We start from the raw sequence: 20,761 nt of genomic DNA on the forward strand, positions 1-20,761 counted from the left end.
CTCATCAAGATGAAGTTTTTACACTTACAAAAAACTCAAGAACTTCAATTCTATATATGAAACCGGCCAATCAAAAAACCCTCAAAGCATGCTCATATTCTGTTGTATGTTAATGTGAAAGGCATGGGGACAGAATCTGTAAGTGATATGCATTTGAATAACATGTCCTCATGGTTTGGGTTCATAGACCTCAAATTGTGCATATTTATTGCTCGTTCCCTGCTGCAACTGATCAATCCTACTACAGATGGTGGATGGAGCAAAACAATATGAATCAAGCTTTATTCGACAGCCAGTCTATGCAACATTTTAATTTGAACAACAAACGTTTAGGCTTCCTGTTTATCTTAACAGTTTAATTAACAGCATGAGTAACCCTTAGCTGTTAGTCTTCTGTGAGAAATAACACGTTTATTTACATCACTCTGCATTTGCCGTTCCTTTTGTCAGACTGAAGGTGAGAAACCGTAGACTTGAGAGTTAGCCAATTAAATGGCAGCGCGAGACTATAGGTAAGCTTAATGAACAGCTTCACAATACAAAAGAGAGGAGAGAGAGAGAGGAGGCTGAGGGGCTGTAAATTCTCCTCTACTGCTTCATATTGAATTTTTGGAGTCGTTTTTCGAACAGTAATTGACTTAGAGTTGTTTTTTCCCGGCGTTATTAAACTAAAAAGGTCATTTAAGGTGAGAGTATTTTTTTAACAATGGAACTAATTTTGCACACACGTGCATCCACTAGCATGTTGCACACCGACTGGAGGTCACAGTTGACCCTCCTTCGTGTTTACGGCCTGCACCCTCCGCACCGGTGCTGATAGGCAGACCAGAGGCGACGCCGAGGAAAAGAGACGGGATGCGCAGTTTATCAGCTGACAAGTCGGACAAAAGAGCAGCTGAGCCGCTGGTGAGCCTCCGCATCCTTACCGAGTGAGTTTTCATCTTTCAAAAAAACCAAACATCCTGCACCGCTGCTGGGCGACAGGAAACATAACTGTGTTACCTCCTGAAAAACGGGGACAACTGCATTGTTGGAAGTATTGGCTGAGCTGAGCACGCGGGGAAGGACGAGGGGAAGATTTTTTTGAGCAGAGACACGTTTCACGCGGAGCTGGCAGCTCCTGACATCACAACGCAGCACAACATCCTCGCACAACTCCTACAATTTCGACTCGTTCCCGCACGATATCGACGTGTAACCACGCCAAGAGGTTTTTCTGTGGAAATTTTCAAAGAGAGGTGTCTGTGAAGAATTACAACTGTGCCAAATTGCACACGCTGGTGTTGAGGGAAAAGACGCCGCGGCGCACTCAGCCCACTGCTCTGCCTGCAAGTTTGGACTAAAGCGCGCCGCTGGAAGTTTATGTGCCGCTGCATCGGACAGGCTCGCTGAAGCTGCATGCAGGTCAGTGTGCTCTTAATATTTGCTCTAAATGGATGCCAGCCTCGTGATTAAAATACACAGTAGAGTCGGTGCTCCTTGTTCAATAATGGTGTCTAATTTGGTCTGCACGCTCTGTTGCAATATCCCCGAGTCCCCTGACAAGACGTGGAGCCGAAACCTGCCGGGCTCCCAGCCCCCTTTTCCCATCAGTACCTTGATAAAAATGAATTAGATCTTACTTTGATCCACACACCGTGGATTATCGGCACAATTACTGATTTAATGAGTACAAGTGTTGAGCAAGATGTACGCCTTTCTGAACCGTTTCAATTTTGTAGAAATGCATCACAACGTAAAGTTCAAGCGTCAGAAAGATGCAGTTAGTAAAAGCCACCTCTATAAGGTATAATTACTTTTAATTTTGGGCTTGCAAAGGTTTTGTAGTTTTTTTTTTTTAAATGTCATCTTAAAATGAAAGGGGAGATAATTAATAGGTTTTGTTGCTGCTTTCTGCAGGTTACATTCAAGTCATTTTTTTCCCTCAGCGATGACTATAAGAACATAATCTTCCTCCCAGTCTCCATCACCTCTCACCTCGGTGTCCTCCTCAAGACCTCTGACCAAGAGCTGACACAATGGGATGGCTTAGCTCAAATAAGTGAATCTTTCTGCACACAAAATGCCATTTAAAAAAACCCTGAAAGCCTCACCGGGGTGTAGAAATCACCTGCAGAGATAACCCTGCTCAATCCACTAATAATTTAAGTGTTGAAGTGCTTACCTACACACTTACTAAACTGTACCAAACCTACGGTTTCGGCCTCAGGTGCAGGAGGTGGAGAAATTTCATCAGAAGCTTTTGAGAGAGGCCTCTAGGAAGGTTATGTTTGCCACAGGGATACAAAGCCTCTTGGGTCAGACATGCACCTGCAAAAGCTGCAACTTTTGGATTTTGCATTAGAGGTGCAGTTGCCTGACGACCAATATTCACTATGTAATTTGATTTTGTATTTTAGTAGTGCTATAATCAGAGAAAGTGCCTGTTAATTAAGCAAAACAGTTTGGACATCACTTGGATTGACTTCCTCCTTTTTATTGTATCTCAGCTATATAACAATGTGACTTGTCTCAGTGCTTTGCATGAGCAAGAGAGGAACATTGATCAGATTTCACTGAGGAATGGATCAGCCTATACACAATCTGCAAACATACGCATGTGAGTCCACATGATAGCCCAGAAGGACAAGTATATCTGTCCAGAAAAATTGATTTATGGTCTGTGGTCCTGAGTGCTGTTGAGGAACTGCAGCAGTTGAGGCAAATCATAACACATACTTCTATTCTCGTTAACAAAATGGCGTTTTTAGTTTTGTTAGGCGAAAAATTGGTGAGTCTATTGTGAAAAATTTGTTTTGAAGTGATCGATATTCTCTTAATCTTTTGCCTTCGGCTGTGTCGAGGGCCACATAAGAACGAAAAACTGATCCGAGCTACCACAGTAACAGTTTGTCTTCCTTGTGCCATTACAGTGACACTTATTGGGTGATATTGAACATGTGGTTTGGTAGTAGGGCACCAGAACAGCTTGTGTTATCTTTTTTTTTTTTTTTCGAGGCATGGATAATAATTTAAAATGACTTTCCGGAATCAGACATCACAATCTATGGCAGTAATTTTCTGGTGACTGCCTGATAAATGGAGAGTGTTGTGTTTTTACACTTTTTATGAAGCACACTCAGTGTTAGATGAGTGTTTTAGTGAACATCAGGATACATTTTGCACAGCTCGACAGAGAAAAGCAATAACCCACTGGACTCGTCTGGTGTACACTGTGCTTTAATGTAGCAGACGGTTGCACATCTAGCACCGAGACATTTAGTGCTGTGACCCCTTATTGAGGCTTTAGCCTAATTCCTCATCTTCAAACTTCATTGCTCTTTAATCCCACTAATCAAAGCAGGTGACTACATTTTCTGACGCAGCCGAGGGCAGAGTATTCTAGAGGTGGTTTTTTACTACGCTTGGAGCTTAAAATCATCTAATTACTTCAGAAATATTAGAAGAACTGTGTACACAACACCGCCACTCCTTGTTCCTATCCTTAAGTAATTTCCCCTTTCATTATTCCTGTGGAGAATTTAATATTCTGTGTGATGAGAACTGCCTCCTGTAGGAATAATGCCGGCTTGAAAACTGGCCCTAAACAGTTTTATAGATCGTTAAGGGGCAATCAAGATGACTTCTCTCCCTCTGTAAAAATAACTCCTCTAAGATGTGAGAGATATGGAGGGAGAGTCGATGCACAGACCTGCGCCTAGAATATCTCACCTTATTACTTGTTGATGCCGACAGTGGCTCAGAAGATGACCTTATGAATTATAACATTTGATATGGCAAACAGCGTGGCCGAGTCGCCTGTTTCAACACATCAGAGCAAACACGTGAAGGTTAATGCAGCCTGACAAACTACCCACAGTTCCCTGGGCTCGACGGATCGGTTCCATGTCATATTTACTTTACATAATTGCTGCCCTCTAATCTGTTACTATTAACACACAGCCCGCCTGGCTATTGTCTGCTGCACTCTTCTTTCACCTGTTTTCCCTCTCAGTACATTTTCTCTTTCCTCCCATGAGAATAGCCAGACATCATGATAAATAGTTGGTGTGAAAGTAAAGCATGCCATGATGCATTTAGGATCTTGAAGTACTTTAGAAATGTAAAGAAACCAGGCTTCGGGATGATGAAACCTCCATCGGTGGACAGACTCGCATATTTGCTTTTAATGACCTAAAGTCAGGGGATTATTTGGGTTTGGCACAGTGATATTGTGACACTCGCGGCAAAGTTTACCCCGGCATTAGGGGAAAAAAATGTTTTTCCTGCAAGTTGCCAAATTATTGCTGAAAGTCATCCGAGGATTGGGGGGGAGGGGATTGCATGCTCTTGAAATGTGCTTAGAGTAGGGATATTTAGTGACAGCACTTGATGCATTACCACTGTGGTCCTTAACTACATTGTATGCGAGGAGAAAAAAAATATGGTATGGATGCGAGCAGTTTTAGGACTCTATGTGCTTTCTGCTGTCTCTGAAGTCATCATGGTGTCTTTTGAAATCGCTTTGTAAAAACACATTTATATTCTTTTTCCCCCAATGCAAAAATATCTATTATTAAATTAATATTTGTGCCTCAAAGAGCTTACATAAAAGCTAAGAATATAAATAGATTTTTCTAATAACCTAAAGATGGATTTACATAGTATTTTCCATCCTGAATACTGAATATTTGCTCAGTATAATGTGATACCTGCCATTGCATTCTGATTGGAAAGGAGAAAGAGCAGCGTTCTCGAGGGAACAACTACTATACCCGCCTCATGGCTATTGTGGACTGACTGCATGACCTAATATGTTGTGCATAACATAAATTGATGCCTGCATCTCATTGTGCACATAAGGTGTAAATGGGCTGCTGTTGGTGTTCTGTGCGCAGGAGTTCACGGAGGAAACAGCCAGGGCGGTAATTGTTTATAGCAGAGCGGAAGCCTTTCTTTATCTGCTCGTACTTGAATCAAGAAGAGTGAAGATTTAAAGCATGACAGCTCTTGGTTTTTGTTTTGAGCATTTACTGCTGCTCTCTGGTCAAAGTAGGCTGAGATGAAAGCCACCTGCGATTAGCCACAGGATATCGTCCTGCTGGTCCAGCTCTGGGAGTAGCACCGCTTCACACTGTTGTAACCCACAGATTAACATTTATGGCTCAGCATGCTCTGGTGGACTTTCTGGGTCAAGACCAAGTAGCAAGATTGAGGAGTGGGCCTGACTTTGTAACAGTACAACTCTCCCTGCATGCGCCAGGCTGAGCCTGGTGGGGAGAGCCAAACAGAAATGTGCTTAGTTCTGTCATAGGGAGAACAAAATCGAAATGCATTGTGCTCTCTGCTTGTGAAAATTGCCCTGAGTGAATACCTGTGCGGTTTGTAGGTTCGGCGTTTGCGAAATACAGACATTATATTCAAAGTCAGGAAATGTTACATATTTAAAGGACATTACAAAGCAAAGACCTTCTGTCACTAACTACAATGCATGAACAGATTTGCCTTCAAAGTCATCATTATGCATTGTTCACTCGCATTAAAATAGTACAAGTTTTGTTTTAAGTTTAAAACATTTTCTACCCTTCATGGTGCTTTAACCTGTCAAAATCCTTAGGAAAGATTTCTTTTGCAGCTTTTTTATAATTGCACAAAGCAATACTATCTCTGGAGGAGGTTCCCAAGAATAGCTTGAACCTGACAAGGGCTTCAGGTCTAGTCTTTTGTGGCCCCTGGACAGCCCAGTGGGAAGTTGGGCCTCAGCTATGCTTGTCGATGGAGCTGCTTGACGGCCTCAATAATTCTGTTGACGCGACCTCTGTGATGCTGAAAGCCGCAGGTCTGGCGGATGACGAAGAGCGATGATGTGGACATGTGGTGCTGGTTCATGCGGGGAGCCAGCCAGCAACACTTTCTGTGTCTTTTATTGTCAGCAGGGTGAGAAGGAAGAAAATATTGAATATCAGACCATTGAAGAGTATAAAACTGGCGCCTGAGAGTCGGTGTAATGGTATACAGGTCAGTAATCTTTGACTTCCAGTGGCGATCGCTGTGCATTCAGAAGTTAGTCTGAGCCAATCGCTACGGGGCAGAAGTTTCACCATTGGAAGTAGAGAAACCAGTGCAATGTTGGTGAATTTTCAGATTGATGTTTCTTTAATAAGGCTTGCAGTCTCTCAGTATTCTGATAGTGTACCATCATGACCTACATACTCCTTAAAACGCTGACAACCAGAGAATAAAACCCTCCAGTTTCTTTATGTATAATGTTTTTATGTGACACCACAAGCCTAAAGAGAAAAAGCAGTCAATATATTATTCTCTGTAAAGTGCAAAAATTATATTCATTGTGAGGATGCATTTTGTATTTCTTCTAATTACATATCATTGAAGTGAGTATTTAATTCCTTTTCTAACTGTTACATAGACGCATAACAGCAACAGCAGGTTAAAGTCTCTATTTGGTCAGATTTGCAGTCACAGCAGCACCACGGTCTTGCATTCCCATTGCAGTATTGACACTTTCCCTCATACTCTTCAGTTGTCTGCCACTATTATATGATCGCTGTGTATTTTCCGTCTCCCCCTGCACATCCTAAAATAGGGAGGGCCCGTTTGTTGTACAATCATGTGAGATGCATTTGAATGACACCCAATGTCAGCACTTTTGAATATCTCTCTGCATTTGAATTTTTATCTGGCAGCCAGGTTTGTATGCTCCCAGCATTTCAAGTGTAGTTTAAGTAATGATTTTAGCCACTTTCTGAGTGCTCTGTTGATGGGGCTACAGTGGAGCTACAATAACGTCTCCCGATGTCCAGATTAGACCGTCAAGCAAGACCGATATTTGATTGAGAATTTGTAATTAAAAAGACACCACTGTTGAGGAATAAATAAGACACCTGCAATAATTCATTTTTTCCCCCTTTTGTTTACCAGGTATGTTGTAGACAGATATGAATTTCTTTCTTTCAATCACTCTCCGTGGCGTTGTAATTGCTCTGTAGCTTCATTACAATGCAGCTGCGGTATCACCGCAATTTAATTTATTTCCGTAACAATGGGTCGATCATGGATTTGTCTGTGAATTGCCACAGGTCTGTGGAGTTGATTTTATTTTTGCACACCATGGAGTCAATTCATTATGAGTAAGCATTAGATGGCAGTTGTTGACACCGTCTTGCAAGATTCTCAATTAAGCGAATGTACATGAACATCATTACTTCCTTAGCTCCCCCGTGTGAAATAACACTGCACTGATACCAATTTGAGAGAATAGCAAACTGTGGCCCATTGAATTAAGACCGTCTGGTGTAATTGGGTGTGTGATACGGACAGGAGCGCCTATTTTGATAAGAGCAGGGTTCAATACTAGTAGTCTTGGATACAGATAAACACTGAAGCTTGTATGTATGAATGCACTGAATAACCTGCTATTACCATTTCAGATGGAGGCTGATATTGCAGAAGAAAAACCCTGCTTTTTTATATTCCGATTGTCCACACCTAGCAATTACATTTTAAAAAATGAATTTGGCTGTGTTTGCGGTTTTCCCACTAAAGATTCAATGAATATATAACTCATACTGTCACTGGTGAAGGGTTATTTGGGGGATTTGTAAACATCCCTGCTCAGCTTATTATGTTGTATCCCAGCGCTGGCAGATGCTTTTTTTATTATTTAATTCACAGACAAAAAAAGCAAACAATAAAATGGTTAGGATTAGACGTTGACCGCTATGATTTACCAGTGACAGACAAGAAAAGTAAAAAAAAAAAAAAAAAAAAAGCAAGCACTGAGTCCAGCTCATCATGGTGATTTGTTTTTCATAGTCACAGTGGCTTTGTTTGTCTTCTAAATGTGCTGAAACTATGAGGGATGAAGCCTCAAGCACCATGTGCGTGGAATAATCTGAAGTGGCTGTATCAGAGATTCGCATCACTTTACCCGACTTCTGAATATTCTGCATCATACACTCAGACAAGAGACTTAGGATGGAGCAGGATTTCATCATCTTTTCTCAGAGTCTCACTGAGAGTAGTAAGCTCATCCGTCACCAAGTATGCTAAGGATATAGCTGCCACTGAAACATAATTGCCAGTAAATGCTGTCATTATATTGTTTGCTCTTTTTCCTTGCTTTGTCTCTTTACCTGGGAGTCTCTGATATGAGCAAAGATGGAGAAATATCAAATCATAGTAATTGCAATGCTACTATACATGATACAAGACCATGCAAGTCAATTAAACAACGTGGAATCAGCATTTGATCAGATCACCTAGAAACTCACACAGATCACACGAGCAGAAAGGGATGGTCTTGACTCTAATTGTCATGTATTTTTAGGTAATAGTTCCACACTTCATGTTGCAGCAAGGGATTTAGGCATTGAGCCTCGATAAAGAACGAACACAATCTGGTTCAGATGGCATCCAGAATTCACAGAGTCTGGGCAACGTGCTGCAGACAAACACTTCTGTGTCTCCAAAATCACTGGTGTCAGGGGGAAACAGGCAGCATCTGATGGAACACTGCCCTGGTTCTCCCTCTCCCCTTCTCCAAGCGCCGGGAGGCACGAAAAAGAAGAAGAAAAAAAAAAGGAAGAACTGAAGAGAAACTGAAAGAGGAGAGGGAGAGAAGAGCGTCAAGGAGGAAAGGGAGAGAGACTCGACAAGATGAATTATGCAAAGCTGTCAGAGGCGGCTATTGTTGGAGGTGCTGGCTGTGTTAAAGGGAGCCAGCCCTGATCTTCACCAGCTCCATCAACCACTCTCACCACTCCCCATGGCGGAGAGCCGTCTGATCTGTGCTCCGGCAAATGGCCAACAACAAGATGGGGGGGTGGGGGGGGGACGGGCCAGGCCACTTGGTGACAGGTGGATTGTCTTGGAGGGACACAACAGCAACGACAAGTACGCTCTTTATTACCGTTATTTACAGAGGTCACCGACAGGGAGATCTGAGCTGATTTGTACAGCAGCCCTGCGGAAATATAATTACCGAACAAAGGCTTAGTGAAGAGTTGCCATTTCAGCATTCTGGTCAGCGGTGGCCACACCGGTTTTGCAAAATGCTTTGTGTGCTGAAGTCAGGAGTGTGTGCCAACCCACTTTGAGCCACTGTATTTGTTTATAGGTTAATTTAGCAAACAACTCGTTATCACGTCCAAGATATCTTGGAAATAAGGCCCTGAGAAAAGATTGCTTGCACTTCTAACTATTTTCTTTAAAATATGAAAAAAAAAAAATCCACAATTTCCTGCAGCCCAAGGTGATGCATTCAAATGAAAAAAAAACCCCCAGCAGTTCTTAATAATATGTAAAAAGTAAGTCATTACTTTAAATATTTTCTTGATAAATTACTTGATTTACACATTTTCTTAATAAGCGTCTTACTATGAGTCATGGCTTCCTATGTGAACAAATTATTTCCTATTTCCAAAAGTTTTTTCACTTGAGGGATTTTCATTTTTCTTTTTGTCTCTGTGCTCTTCTGGCTGGTTTGAAGTGGGCGGGGCCCAGCTGAAAGACACATGATGTCATGTATTTCTGTGCACCAATCATGATTTACAACTTGCCTCTGAATCTGATGTCCCTGTTCATTAAATTTGATCTGATTGTTGCTTATTTGGTCATAAGTATTTCAGTATAGTACATAAGTATTTCATGTTGCAGAGGAAGCTTTAAGGTTCTGTAAAACTAGAGGCAGACCAATATATCAGTGGGCCGATAATATTGGCCGATATTGGCCTATCACACACATATCGGTTTTGGCATCTATGTTGTCTGATATGCCCGATAAACCAACAGTTTGTTTTTTTCCAGAACGTAGAATGCAGGAAACATTTAGGGTGATTAAGAAAAAAGTAATATTGTTTTATCTTATTTTAATTGTATTCTTTTTTTAATTTATCAGCAATTGACTGATAATGAACATGTAGTACTGATCTGATGTTTATTTAGCTGTTTATTTTATTTTTATTCTTTGTTTTATCAGTTGCTACATTTTTTATACTTTATGCATGTATATATAATGGTAAAGATAAAAAAATGTTAAAGACAAATACCTTGGCATAGTCATATTGGTGCACAATATGTGTAGAAATATTCTATTTTTTATTTTCATTTTATCATATAAGCACCCATATCTGTAATCTGTCTAAAACTGGTATCCCTACTTTAAACTAGGGATGCACAATAAGTACCCATAATTACCTGCTTCTCATGGCTGAGACTGATAAGATAACGGATAATTTCACATTTTTGTATCTAAAAAAGAGAAGTTCATAACCCGTTGTTTATGTACCCCTGAGGGCAAGAAAGACACAGATCTAGTGAGAAAAATTGGATTATTTAATATTCCATGGTTTCGACCTAACCAAATCTAGCTGACATCACTATTGTTAACTTAGCAGTTCTGACTCCTCAAATGTTAATTTATTTTTTCTTGTAAAGAACATCAAAGACTTTTCAAACATACAGAAGAGTTCAAGGTAAATGCTTTGATCTGTCAGATCAGATGTGAATTCACTGAATACTCCATTCATGTTTATTAGCAGATTGCAAAGCTACTTTAAAGCTGCATGACGCCACCTACTGTATCAGTGTGTAGATGCTCTTTCGGTGAAAACCATTAGGCGTTGTATATTTGGCTGCTTAGTTATCAACTGTAATTTAATTATCGAAACACCACATAAAAATATAAATTTTCCATTAATGACCAATATTTTATCAGACGAGTATATATCATGCATCCCTATTTTAAACAATTATCAAAACGTTTCATAGTTGGATTATTTTTACTTTTTAATTTTTTGTGTTCATAGCATTGTCAGAGATCTAGCATCTTTCTAATCAATCTAGAGATAATAGCCGTTACAAGTTCCTAGAGTTGAAAAAAGCAACAAATCCTCACCCTGAAGAAGCTTGGACCAGAGAATAAATAATATTTGTATTTAAATTAGTTGACAAAAAAAATGAATCCTCAGCCATTGAGTAATCGATCAGCAGTACCTGGAAAGTCACCCTCCGTGCTTAAAGCATCAAAAATGGCCTTTTCCGCTTTTGATGAATAACACACTCTGTCAGTTGCTTATTTAATTAATAATGAATAAAAACAACGTATTGGTTCCAGGACATCTTAAAAACGTTGCTCTTCCCTTTGGTCATCCTTTCCAAATCCCCTGTTAGAAACATAAAACACACCCGCTCTCATCTCTGATGAATAACTGAATGTCAGACATGAAACAAGTAAATCTCACTTCGATCCTTGAAACCTCTCCAACTGCCCTGAAGAGCCAATTGACTTGGACACCATTTCTTCACACCATATTATACAGATGGTTTATGGTTTATGCTTCAAAGAAGTGCAGAGGTGTAGGACAGTACCAGGCGTCAGGGGGACTGTACTCAACTGGCATGGGAGTCGTTGGGACGTGTGAAGCTGTACAGCGTAGATCATGAACTGTCTTTTTCCGTGCCTCACTGGCTCGCCAGAGGATCTCTGTGTGACACTAATTTTGCAGTGTCGACTGTTCCACGGAGTGGTCACGGGTGACTGACTGTCCTGATTCAACAGCATGATCAAAGGTAAAAGGGAATGTAGCAGTGTGTGATACTGGAAAAAAGTTAAAAGGACCACAGGTTTACCAAAGGAGTCAGAATTTTATCTACATAAATCTCAATTCAAAGTTAGTCAGACACATCTTCACATTACTTTTCTGCCCCTCTTTTTTTTTCTTCTACAGATTGGTATGCATTCTCTCCGTAGAGGAGGCAGATTTTGTATAATCAAAGCAAGAAAGGCTGGCTTTTATTCTCCCTGTTTAAAGTAGTTTTAAGTTCATACTGTAGTTGGAACCTTTGAAACTTAAAGCCTGCAGCAACACAATAGAATCCCCCCAAGAGCTTCAATGACCTTTTGTACATAATTTAAACTACCATGAATGTCTCCCTTGTATCCTCATAGTGTCCCCATGTGCATCGCCTGTGTGCAGGCAGGACACTTTGATGAGGTGTGAAAAAGATGGCACCTTCAGGTCCTCGGAGTGAGGCATAAATGTTTATACGGGGACATGCCTGGTCACTCAAGGGCTTATAGCTGATTAGGACACAAATCCAATTCCTCTTGTAGTGGGGGGCTTACAGCTCAGGAGGTAAGACTCGTAGCATTAGCTGTTTCTCAGACGGCGAATCTCTTTACAAGTCCATAAAGAAGAGCGGGATAGTAATCAGGGAGGCTTCTGGGCGTGTCTGCTTGTACTCATCCTGTACATTAATCTGCCAATCTGGACGTGTGTGTACAATTTCCTGAAAGTGATGAGATGTGAGTGAGATGTCCTGTGGCATCGTAAAACAAGTGTGTGTGTGTGGGTTAGTGTTGGGAGCTGAGTGTCAGGGTTACAAGAGAGTGTGTCACTGATTGCATCTCAGCCCATCGGGGGAACAGAATGATATCCAGCAACTCTGAGAGAAGGGGGAGAGGGAAAATAAGTTGAAGAGGCCTAGAACATCTCACAATTTTCATTATCCCTGCATCCTGTACTCCACCAGCGACTGCTTCAGTTTTTGGAAGTCTCTCCGGAGCTGGTACTTTCTTGCAGCGCGACAGTACGCTATCCTGGCTTCATTGGAAGGTTTTGATGCTTGATGTGAAACGAAGTAGATCTCATTTGGGGAAAGAAGGAGTCTGATGCTCTAGTCTTACAGCTCAGCCAAGAGAGAAATGAAAGTGTGGTGTGTGGCAAGTGTGTACGGCTGTGTGTGTGTGTCAGGAGGCAGTGGAAAATGGCTGGTAATAAACACTTCTGACACACCGGGGCTCCCATCCGCATTCCACTCAAGGGTTTTTTGCGGATTAGTCACATTCTCATCCCCCTTGTCCACATTTTAGAGCACTGTCTCCACCTGTAAGAGTGCTGTCTTTGAATTTTCAACAAGTTTAGAGATTTAAACAGAGATCTATAACTAATGTTTCCATGCACAGAGATAAATTATGTTTTTGTCTGATGGGATGCACATGCTCAGTGCATACAGAGAGATTCTAATACAAAGCTGGGTCATGGTTGGTTAAATCAAAAAAATAATACAGCTTCATGTCATTTATTCTTGTTTTATTAGTAAATTAAAGCTAACGCATAGACGCTGCACATTATGACCAAAATCTTCTACCCCAATATAGGTCATTATCTCAAACAATATATATCACTATATGTAGCATGGTTTCCGGTGATTAAATAAATAATTAATCTGTATGAAATAACTGCATGTTAAAGCCTGATTTATACTGCATATGGCTTGTTAGTAAAACAGCGCCTCAATGGTTTTCTTCTGCTTTGTGCCATGTGCAAGGATCAGTACGTAACATGTCTTCCAAATATCGTGAATATTGCCCTAATGCAGTTCAGCTCGTGATTTCTCGACATTATAAAACAATCGTATATAAAAATATACACAGCCACATATTCCAAAAATGTTGTGATGTTAATAAAACAGAAATAATTAATTAATTTGCTCATCCTTTGTGACATTTTCAATTGAAAAGTTACAGAGACAACCCTTTAAACTATAAATGTTAATTCTGATTTCGATATATTATCTTTTTATTTTATTTATGTTTTACACAGCGTCCCAACGTGTTTGGAATATATATATATATATATATATATATATGTGTGTGTATATATATATATACTTCCACTCAAAAGTTTGGGGTCACTCAGAAATATATATTTTTGAAAGAAAAGCACATTTTTTTTCAAATTACCAGACATACAGTCTAGACATTGTTAATGTGGCAAATGACTATTATAGCTGGAAACGGCTGATTTTCTTATAAAATATCTATTTTATACTGTCAGTAACCATCACTCCTGTCTTCCAATGTGGCACATTGTGTTAATCCACGTTTCTAGTGTTGAAAGGCTCATTTATCATTAAAACACCTGAGCATTATGTTAGCACAGCTGAAACTGTTTAGTGCTGATTTGAGAAGCAGTAAAATGATCCTTCCTCAGGCTGATTGAGCATCTAGAGGTAAAGTTAGAGATTTGTAAAGGTTAAAATTATTATTTCTACCCTTGTCAATGTCTTTACTATATTTTCAAATAATTTTCTGACTAATTTCATAAATAAAATGGTTTGTTTCATGGAAAACAACACAGACATTGTCTGGGTGACCCAAAACTTTTGATTGGAGTGTGTATATATATATATATATATATATATATATATATATATATATATATATATATTTTACTGTATAATTTTTTAGCACAATGTCAAAACAGTAGCCGAACTGTGTTACGGCAATAATCAGGCCATGATATATCGACATATCGCCCAGCCCTACTTGAACACATTATAATTGGTTAAAAGTTACCTGTCTATGTTGTAGATGTGTATACTTGTTATGAAATAGTTCAAAGAGATTGATTTCTTGAGAGATCACTCTTTCTTATATTTTTCAAATGTATATAATTTTAAAGGTATTGTTTCAGTGCTTTGGGTACACCATTTCCATTCACCTCCATTGTTTTACGATATGGACAAGAAAAAACATGGCTAGATACTATATCAACAGAAATACAGTATTTTTTTCTGTTTTTCAACTGTCACAGGCTGCTAAATTACAAACATACTGTACCGGTATATCATTTTTACAGAAATATCTCTGTTAACCTGTCAGAGCTATATAGGAGTATAAAATTGGATACTTGGATCATTTGTGTTCTACAAGGTGCAGTTTAAACATTTATCTCCTTAATTAACTTTCAGTGCTTTGAATGTCTTAAATTTAGTTAAATTCACTTCCATTGTAGTGGGTCGGATGCATAATTTCAGATGGATATTAAAAAAAAAAAAATCTTAGTAGAACCAGAACTATCAGCATCACATAGAGACAAATAGTATTTTTTCATAATTTAGGAAAATCAATTTTGTCAACTATATCACAGGTTGGTAAACTAAAATATATATGCAAATTTCATTTTAATGTCCTCTCACTTATTATCAGTAGTCTGTGTGCACATCCTGACACTGGGTTAACATGCATGTTATGGGTCAGAATTATAATTCTGTATGAGTTACAATTAAAATTAAAAATTAAAGCATGATATGATTGTGTCAAAAAGTCACTTGCCACCATGAAGTGTGATGTATTGATTTAGCCGCCATTTAACCAGCATCTGACACTTGCTGGGTGTTAATTTTAGGTCATCTTCATGGGGAAATCGAAAGGCAGGAGATTTTTCACTCGTAATAAAAATAGAATTGTGTGAAAGTACCACTAGTTTAGGTAAAAGTGATTTAGCTTGATGTGAAAAATGTGGATACTTTTAAAATGAAGTAAAAATGAACTTGGGTTAAAATGCTAAAGCTGGCAGAATAGGGAGGTGATCTTCTTTTACGAGGGGAAGTCATGTATGACAAGAGTTCACGGGTGAGGTTTCAGGGACGGTGGTGTAGTGGTGGGGGTGGGGCATTGAGAGGGGGATAAGTGTGTACTTTTGAAGATGAAGCAGATGGATTAGTGTTATCTGAGCTCCTTGCTTCCTTCCCTCTTCTCTCTTTCTGCAGGTAGAGTGGGTGGAAGCCTGAATGGATTGAAGAAGACACCGACAGAGGTTAAAAAGTGGGGAGGGGACTTTGGGGGAAAATCGCTACAGAATCACAACCGGAGGAGGAGAAAAGAGTGAAATAATCCAGTGGCGAGTCTCTGAGGAGAGCGTCGGCGGCGAAGGGGAGGGAGTTGGATACCCCAGCATGCAGGCAGCATGGAACGGGTGAGGGAGCAGCGGCCTTTCTGCTCGCTGTCCAAGAGCCAGAGAGACCGAGAGAGATACTGCGAGAGAGACAAGGATCGGGAGCGCCGTTACACCGCCTCCTCGACTGACCGGGAGGAGGAGGGAGCCTGCCGCGTACCCACTCAGAAATCCTACAGCTCCAGCGAAACGCTCCAGGCCTTTGACCATGACCCTTCACGAATGCTGTTTGGAGGAAGAGTCAAGGAGATGGTGCACAAGGAAAGTGCAGAGTACAGCAGGCCAGGTTAGCAAGAGCAAATGTTTGCTCGGATTTTTCAACATTTGTCAGATGAATCTCCATAATGTGAGTTAAGTGGTCTGCCTATTGAAGCTGACATGGATAAGTAGAAGACAATTATATTTAACTTTAAAGCCCACATTATCACTGTTATGACCTTGTCTACAAAACGTATGATTAATAGTCAAAAATGTCTCTATTCATTTTGGATCTCCATTTTTATCTCTCCAATTCTGAGGAAGAAATGTGAACAGCAAACTGAGATTCCAGTTTGTTAGACTGATAAATACGACAAACAGCAAAATCCTTCTTCATTTACTGCCGTTTAACAGAGTTAAGCATTATTGTAAATGTACGTGGATCCAGGGATTTTGTTGTTTCTTGTGTTTACTAAATTCCACTACTTTGCAGTTTTATCTCCCACTAATTCTATGCAAGTTTGACAAGAAATAGCCGTACAGTGGCAGGATCCGAGACAGTGGTAAACACAATTAGTCGATGTCAAACACAGGCACAATTTAGTCCTATTTTCTCAAAGTTTGAGCGAAAAACTCACATGTGGGTGGGATACAGTGGGCCACTCTGACCTTCTAAAATCCTCATACCCTGCTGGACGATGTTAAAATAATAAGGAAAAATGCTCAGTAAATAACCCTGTCCTTTAATTGGCTGTTAGAAACTGCTCTAATTTCTGTAATTAAAAAGTTTGAGCAGTTTATTCTATTTTATGGCACTCCTTTGGCTCATAAGATTGCAATTAGAAAATCTATCCATTACTCCCTTACATTTTCTCTCTGCTAATTGGTGCCCATTTCAGAATTAATGGGATTATGATGAAGTTGTGGGAAGAATGCTATTTTTCTTTATTTCTTTTTAAAAATCCAGGCATTTAATGTCAACTACTGTTTCTTACATCATCACAGTAAAATGTCAGATTTAATGTTATTCATCTGCTAGTGGAGAGAGAACATATTTTGTGTAAATGAGTGTAGATACTATATCTGCTGCTCATTGTTCTGTGTGTGTGTGTGTGTGTGTGTGTGTGTGTGTGTGTGTGTGTGTGTGTGTGTGTGTGTGTGTGTGTGTGTGTGTGTGTGTGTGTGTGTGTGTGTGTGTGTGTGTGTGTGTGTGTGTGTGTGTGTGTGTGTGTGTGTGTGTGTGTGTGTGTGTGTGTGTGTGTGTGAGAGAGAGAGAGATGGTGTATGACAATGTCTTTATCTAATGATCATTTTAAATGATATGGATTTTAATGTGAAGAAATCTATTTTCCGCAGCATTTTAACATTTTCTTCATTTTCAGATGTGGTACACTTATTCTAAAAGGTTTTTTCTGCACCATTTCCAGCAACACGAAATACATTACAAAGGGACATTACGAGGAGAAATACAAAATCCACTCACTTTGTGGACTCATATTTGACATAAAACATTTTTTTAATATCAGATTGTCATGAACATCTTTTTACATTGTGCAGCATTTGTTTTGACACTGTTGACACATTGACCTTGAAATCTTAAAAATCCTTGACTAATAGCAATACAGTACCAAACATTTCTGTTGTATAAATAAATGTTAAATATTTCTGCTTTCAGATAAGCTTAGCTGATGTTATTGACGTCAGTATAGTTAAATAAAAATGTATAAAATTATGTCTGTAGCTTAAATAATTTAAATATCAGGTTAAAAACATCAATAATAATTTCTGACATTGGCTATCGGTGTCATTCTGACCAGGTGGAGAAAAATATTACACATGGATGACTAAACATAGCTTTTATATGACAGATATGCAGTGAGTCAAACATTTAGAATATTTTCTTGTTCGTTGTGGAGCTCCCTAATGAGGCCAACACAAGGTATTTTTGTATATTGGCAATACTCCTGCGCCTTAAATTTAATTAATTAATTTTGCTTCGACGCCGCAGTGTCTCTGAAGCTATTCTTTTATTTCCAGTGAACACCAGAGCCTCAAGTAATTCCAAATGTAGAGACAGATTTATGGTAATGATTTATTGTGAAACATGCTTTGTCTGAAACCGTTTCTGACAACAATAAATAATGAATGGGTGGGAGCATTTTTATTTAATTTTTAATATGTCAGGGTGAACACATTGGTGTTTAAATGTCAAAGTAGGTCATCTTAAAAATGTCACTTTCTTATAAAATCTAGTTTGAGCTGCACTGTGATTTCTGTAAAAGAAAAAAGGTTTTGACTTTGTTGATAAGATGATCATGACTGTGGGAGGACGTTGTTAAGGCATTAATTCCACAATTACCCCCTCCCCTTCCACCCTGCTCTTAGGTTAAGTGTTTTTTTAAATAGCCCTGCTCTTGGCCATTAACCGTGTTGTTGATTGGTTTGTTAACTTTACAACTTCTGTCATTCACAGGGCAGACGTTTTCGCTGAGGCAACTCGGAATCTGTGAGCCATCGGCTCGCAGAGGCTTGGCGCTCTGCCCTGAAACGGGCCTCTCCCACCCACTCAGCAGCTACTCCAGAGGACCGGTCGCTACGGAAAACCATGAACCTGTATCACCGGAACGTACCATGACTCTATGGGGAACGGGGGCAAAGTCTGGGCAGGATTCATGCCTCTCCAGCCGCTCTAACTCTGCGCTCACGCTCACTGACACGGAAATGGACAATAAGTCGGACAATGAAATGGGTGAGTAGGGCACACTTTGCATTCTTTATCTCTAAAATGCATTATTTGTTTGCGGGGGCTTCCATTGCTCTTCAAAGGGGAGGAATCAGTATGTAGAAAAAGCAGCAGTAGGTTGGATTATGGTTGGCGGCTGGAGACAAGGCCCTGATTGGTGGAAGCGAGTGGAAGCGCGATTGGTGGGGCTGGTGTCTGGAGAGGCGTTTACAGCTGCTTTTCTTTGGATCAAAGGCGTGATTCCTAGCTGCATGCGGAAAAGAATTTGGCCTTCCGATTGAGTAGTTCCTAGTCACCTGGTCCTTCTCCACAGGAAGCAAAGGAGTTTGATAAAGTTTCCCCATGGGCTAGCGTATAATCAAAGATAGCTTTGTGTGCCTCAGCCTGAGATTTTGCTTAGAAATTCTGCAGTGGTTGACTGGGCATGCACAATGGCTGATTAAATGGGTACAATGGTTTGAAGTGCAAATTTGATCATGCTGGAAACCTGAGACAGAGGATTGAGGTTCTCTGTTTGAAGAGGGTAAATCTTTGTTGCGTCAAATGGCGGCAATGCATGTAAGGCAACTGCACCTCCGCGTTGTTGATGTTAAATTACACGTTTTTTTTAATGTTATCTCATTTGTTTTGTTACCCTTCCCTCCTGAAACGTCACTTAGCAGTTTGTAAAATCCTTTATCTTGTAATCTGCTTCAAAATGGTGTCTAGTGCTGGTTTTCAACAGTCTTTCTAATTTTTATTGAAATGCATCTTTTTTAGCTCATGCTTTAAACCAGTAATATTTTCCTCCTGTCATTGAATTTATCCTCTCAGCTTCATATGTTTTAGTACAAAGCTTTAAAATGTCTCTGATGTTGAGTGCTCCTGACATTGTGCATCATTCATCATCATCATAGTGTGAGCCATCACCATTAAAACACATTCAATGTAAAGCTCTAATTATTTTAAGAAACCGATGATCTTAAAGAGTGGCAGGCAGTTAAAATAATTAGGGTTGATTACACTTTCCTGGCAAGAACATTAAAGAGAGGGTAAAAAGGAAAATGTCTTGTGTTCGTGCGCTATCAATTTTTATTCCGAAAACATTGGCTACAGTCTGACATTTGAGACAAGTCATTTTCTTAATGGCAGTATTCATCATAGTGAGCTTGTCTCCGGAGGGGAGCTGAGTAAGTCTTTTACCTTTTCAAAATGCCATCAGAATCCAAACCCATGTATTTGTTCCAGTGCCTGGCCTTTGCTTTGGCCCAATACTCTGCATACGTTTGTGAGTCACTAAAAGCTCAGTGGTAAACATAACCCTCACCTCGTTAGCGCTCGACTCCACTCGTATTTGTTGCTGTACATGCCAAGTAGGAAACCATATCACCAATCATTACTCCAATCTACAAGACAACGCATAATCTAGCTTCAATAGGTTTTCTGCTGAGCTCCGACTGCACCTGCCCCCACTACTAAAACTGAGCCCCTCTGGCGTACCTCCTCTGGAGTTTCTTTTGGAAACGTCTCAAGAAGCTGCTTCTGATTGGCTCTAGTTACTACAACGTCCCACTGAGACTTTATCTAACTCGCTATTGTCTCAATTAGTTCCATTATAGGGAAAATAAACAATACCTGCTAGATCTTTATCCCAGGTGCCGGGCCTTTTTAATCTTACAAAAGCAAAAAAACATCTAAGAACTAATTTGTTAAAGTGTTATGTTTGCTCTTTTCTGTTCTCTTTTAGTCATTTTAATATTCTGAAAACGTACGGAGGGAAGAACAATGTGTGTCAGGGTTTAATCTAAAATTCAAACTCTTTTTTTTTTTTTTTTTAGACTATTTTTGGAGCCAAAGTCCTTTTTGTCATCCAGATTTGGAGCTGGAGCAAAGAAAAACCTTGCCCACTGTTCCACCTCTATAGATCTTGGTCTCTTTTTTTTTTTTTTTTTGTCAGGAGGCATTGCACTTTTGACTTTCACTATTTAATGAAGCAGCTAAGAGAAATGACCCATCCAAAGGTTTCCATCAACTGAATATGCATGCAGAAGCTCCGACAAGGGGCCGTTCAGCCCCACTTATTCATAAATGAAGTCAATAT

The 20,761-nt window shown here is 39.8% G+C and overlaps 1 protein-coding gene across 1 annotated transcript in view; it reads left to right on the forward strand.

Moving 5' to 3' along the window:
• Nucleotides 1-830: 830 nt before the first annotated feature.
• The window catches only part of si:dkey-237h12.3 (teneurin-3), a 147,634-nt gene continuing 127,703 nt past the window's right edge, over nt 831-20,761 (forward strand). Inside the window, exons 1-3 of the mRNA XM_059345535.1 lie at nt 831-1,404; nt 15,556-16,026; nt 18,412-18,687. Of these exons, the coding sequence (XP_059201518.1) occupies nt 15,753-16,026; nt 18,412-18,687 (550 nt within the window). The 5' untranslated portion in view covers nt 831-1,404; nt 15,556-15,752. The remainder of the gene's footprint in view (nt 1,405-15,555; nt 16,027-18,411; nt 18,688-20,761) is intronic.

Source organism: Centropristis striata, chromosome 12 (assembly GCF_030273125.1).
Source record: "Centropristis striata isolate RG_2023a ecotype Rhode Island chromosome 12, C.striata_1.0, whole genome shotgun sequence".
NCBI lineage: Eukaryota > Metazoa > Chordata > Actinopteri > Perciformes > Serranidae > Centropristis > Centropristis striata.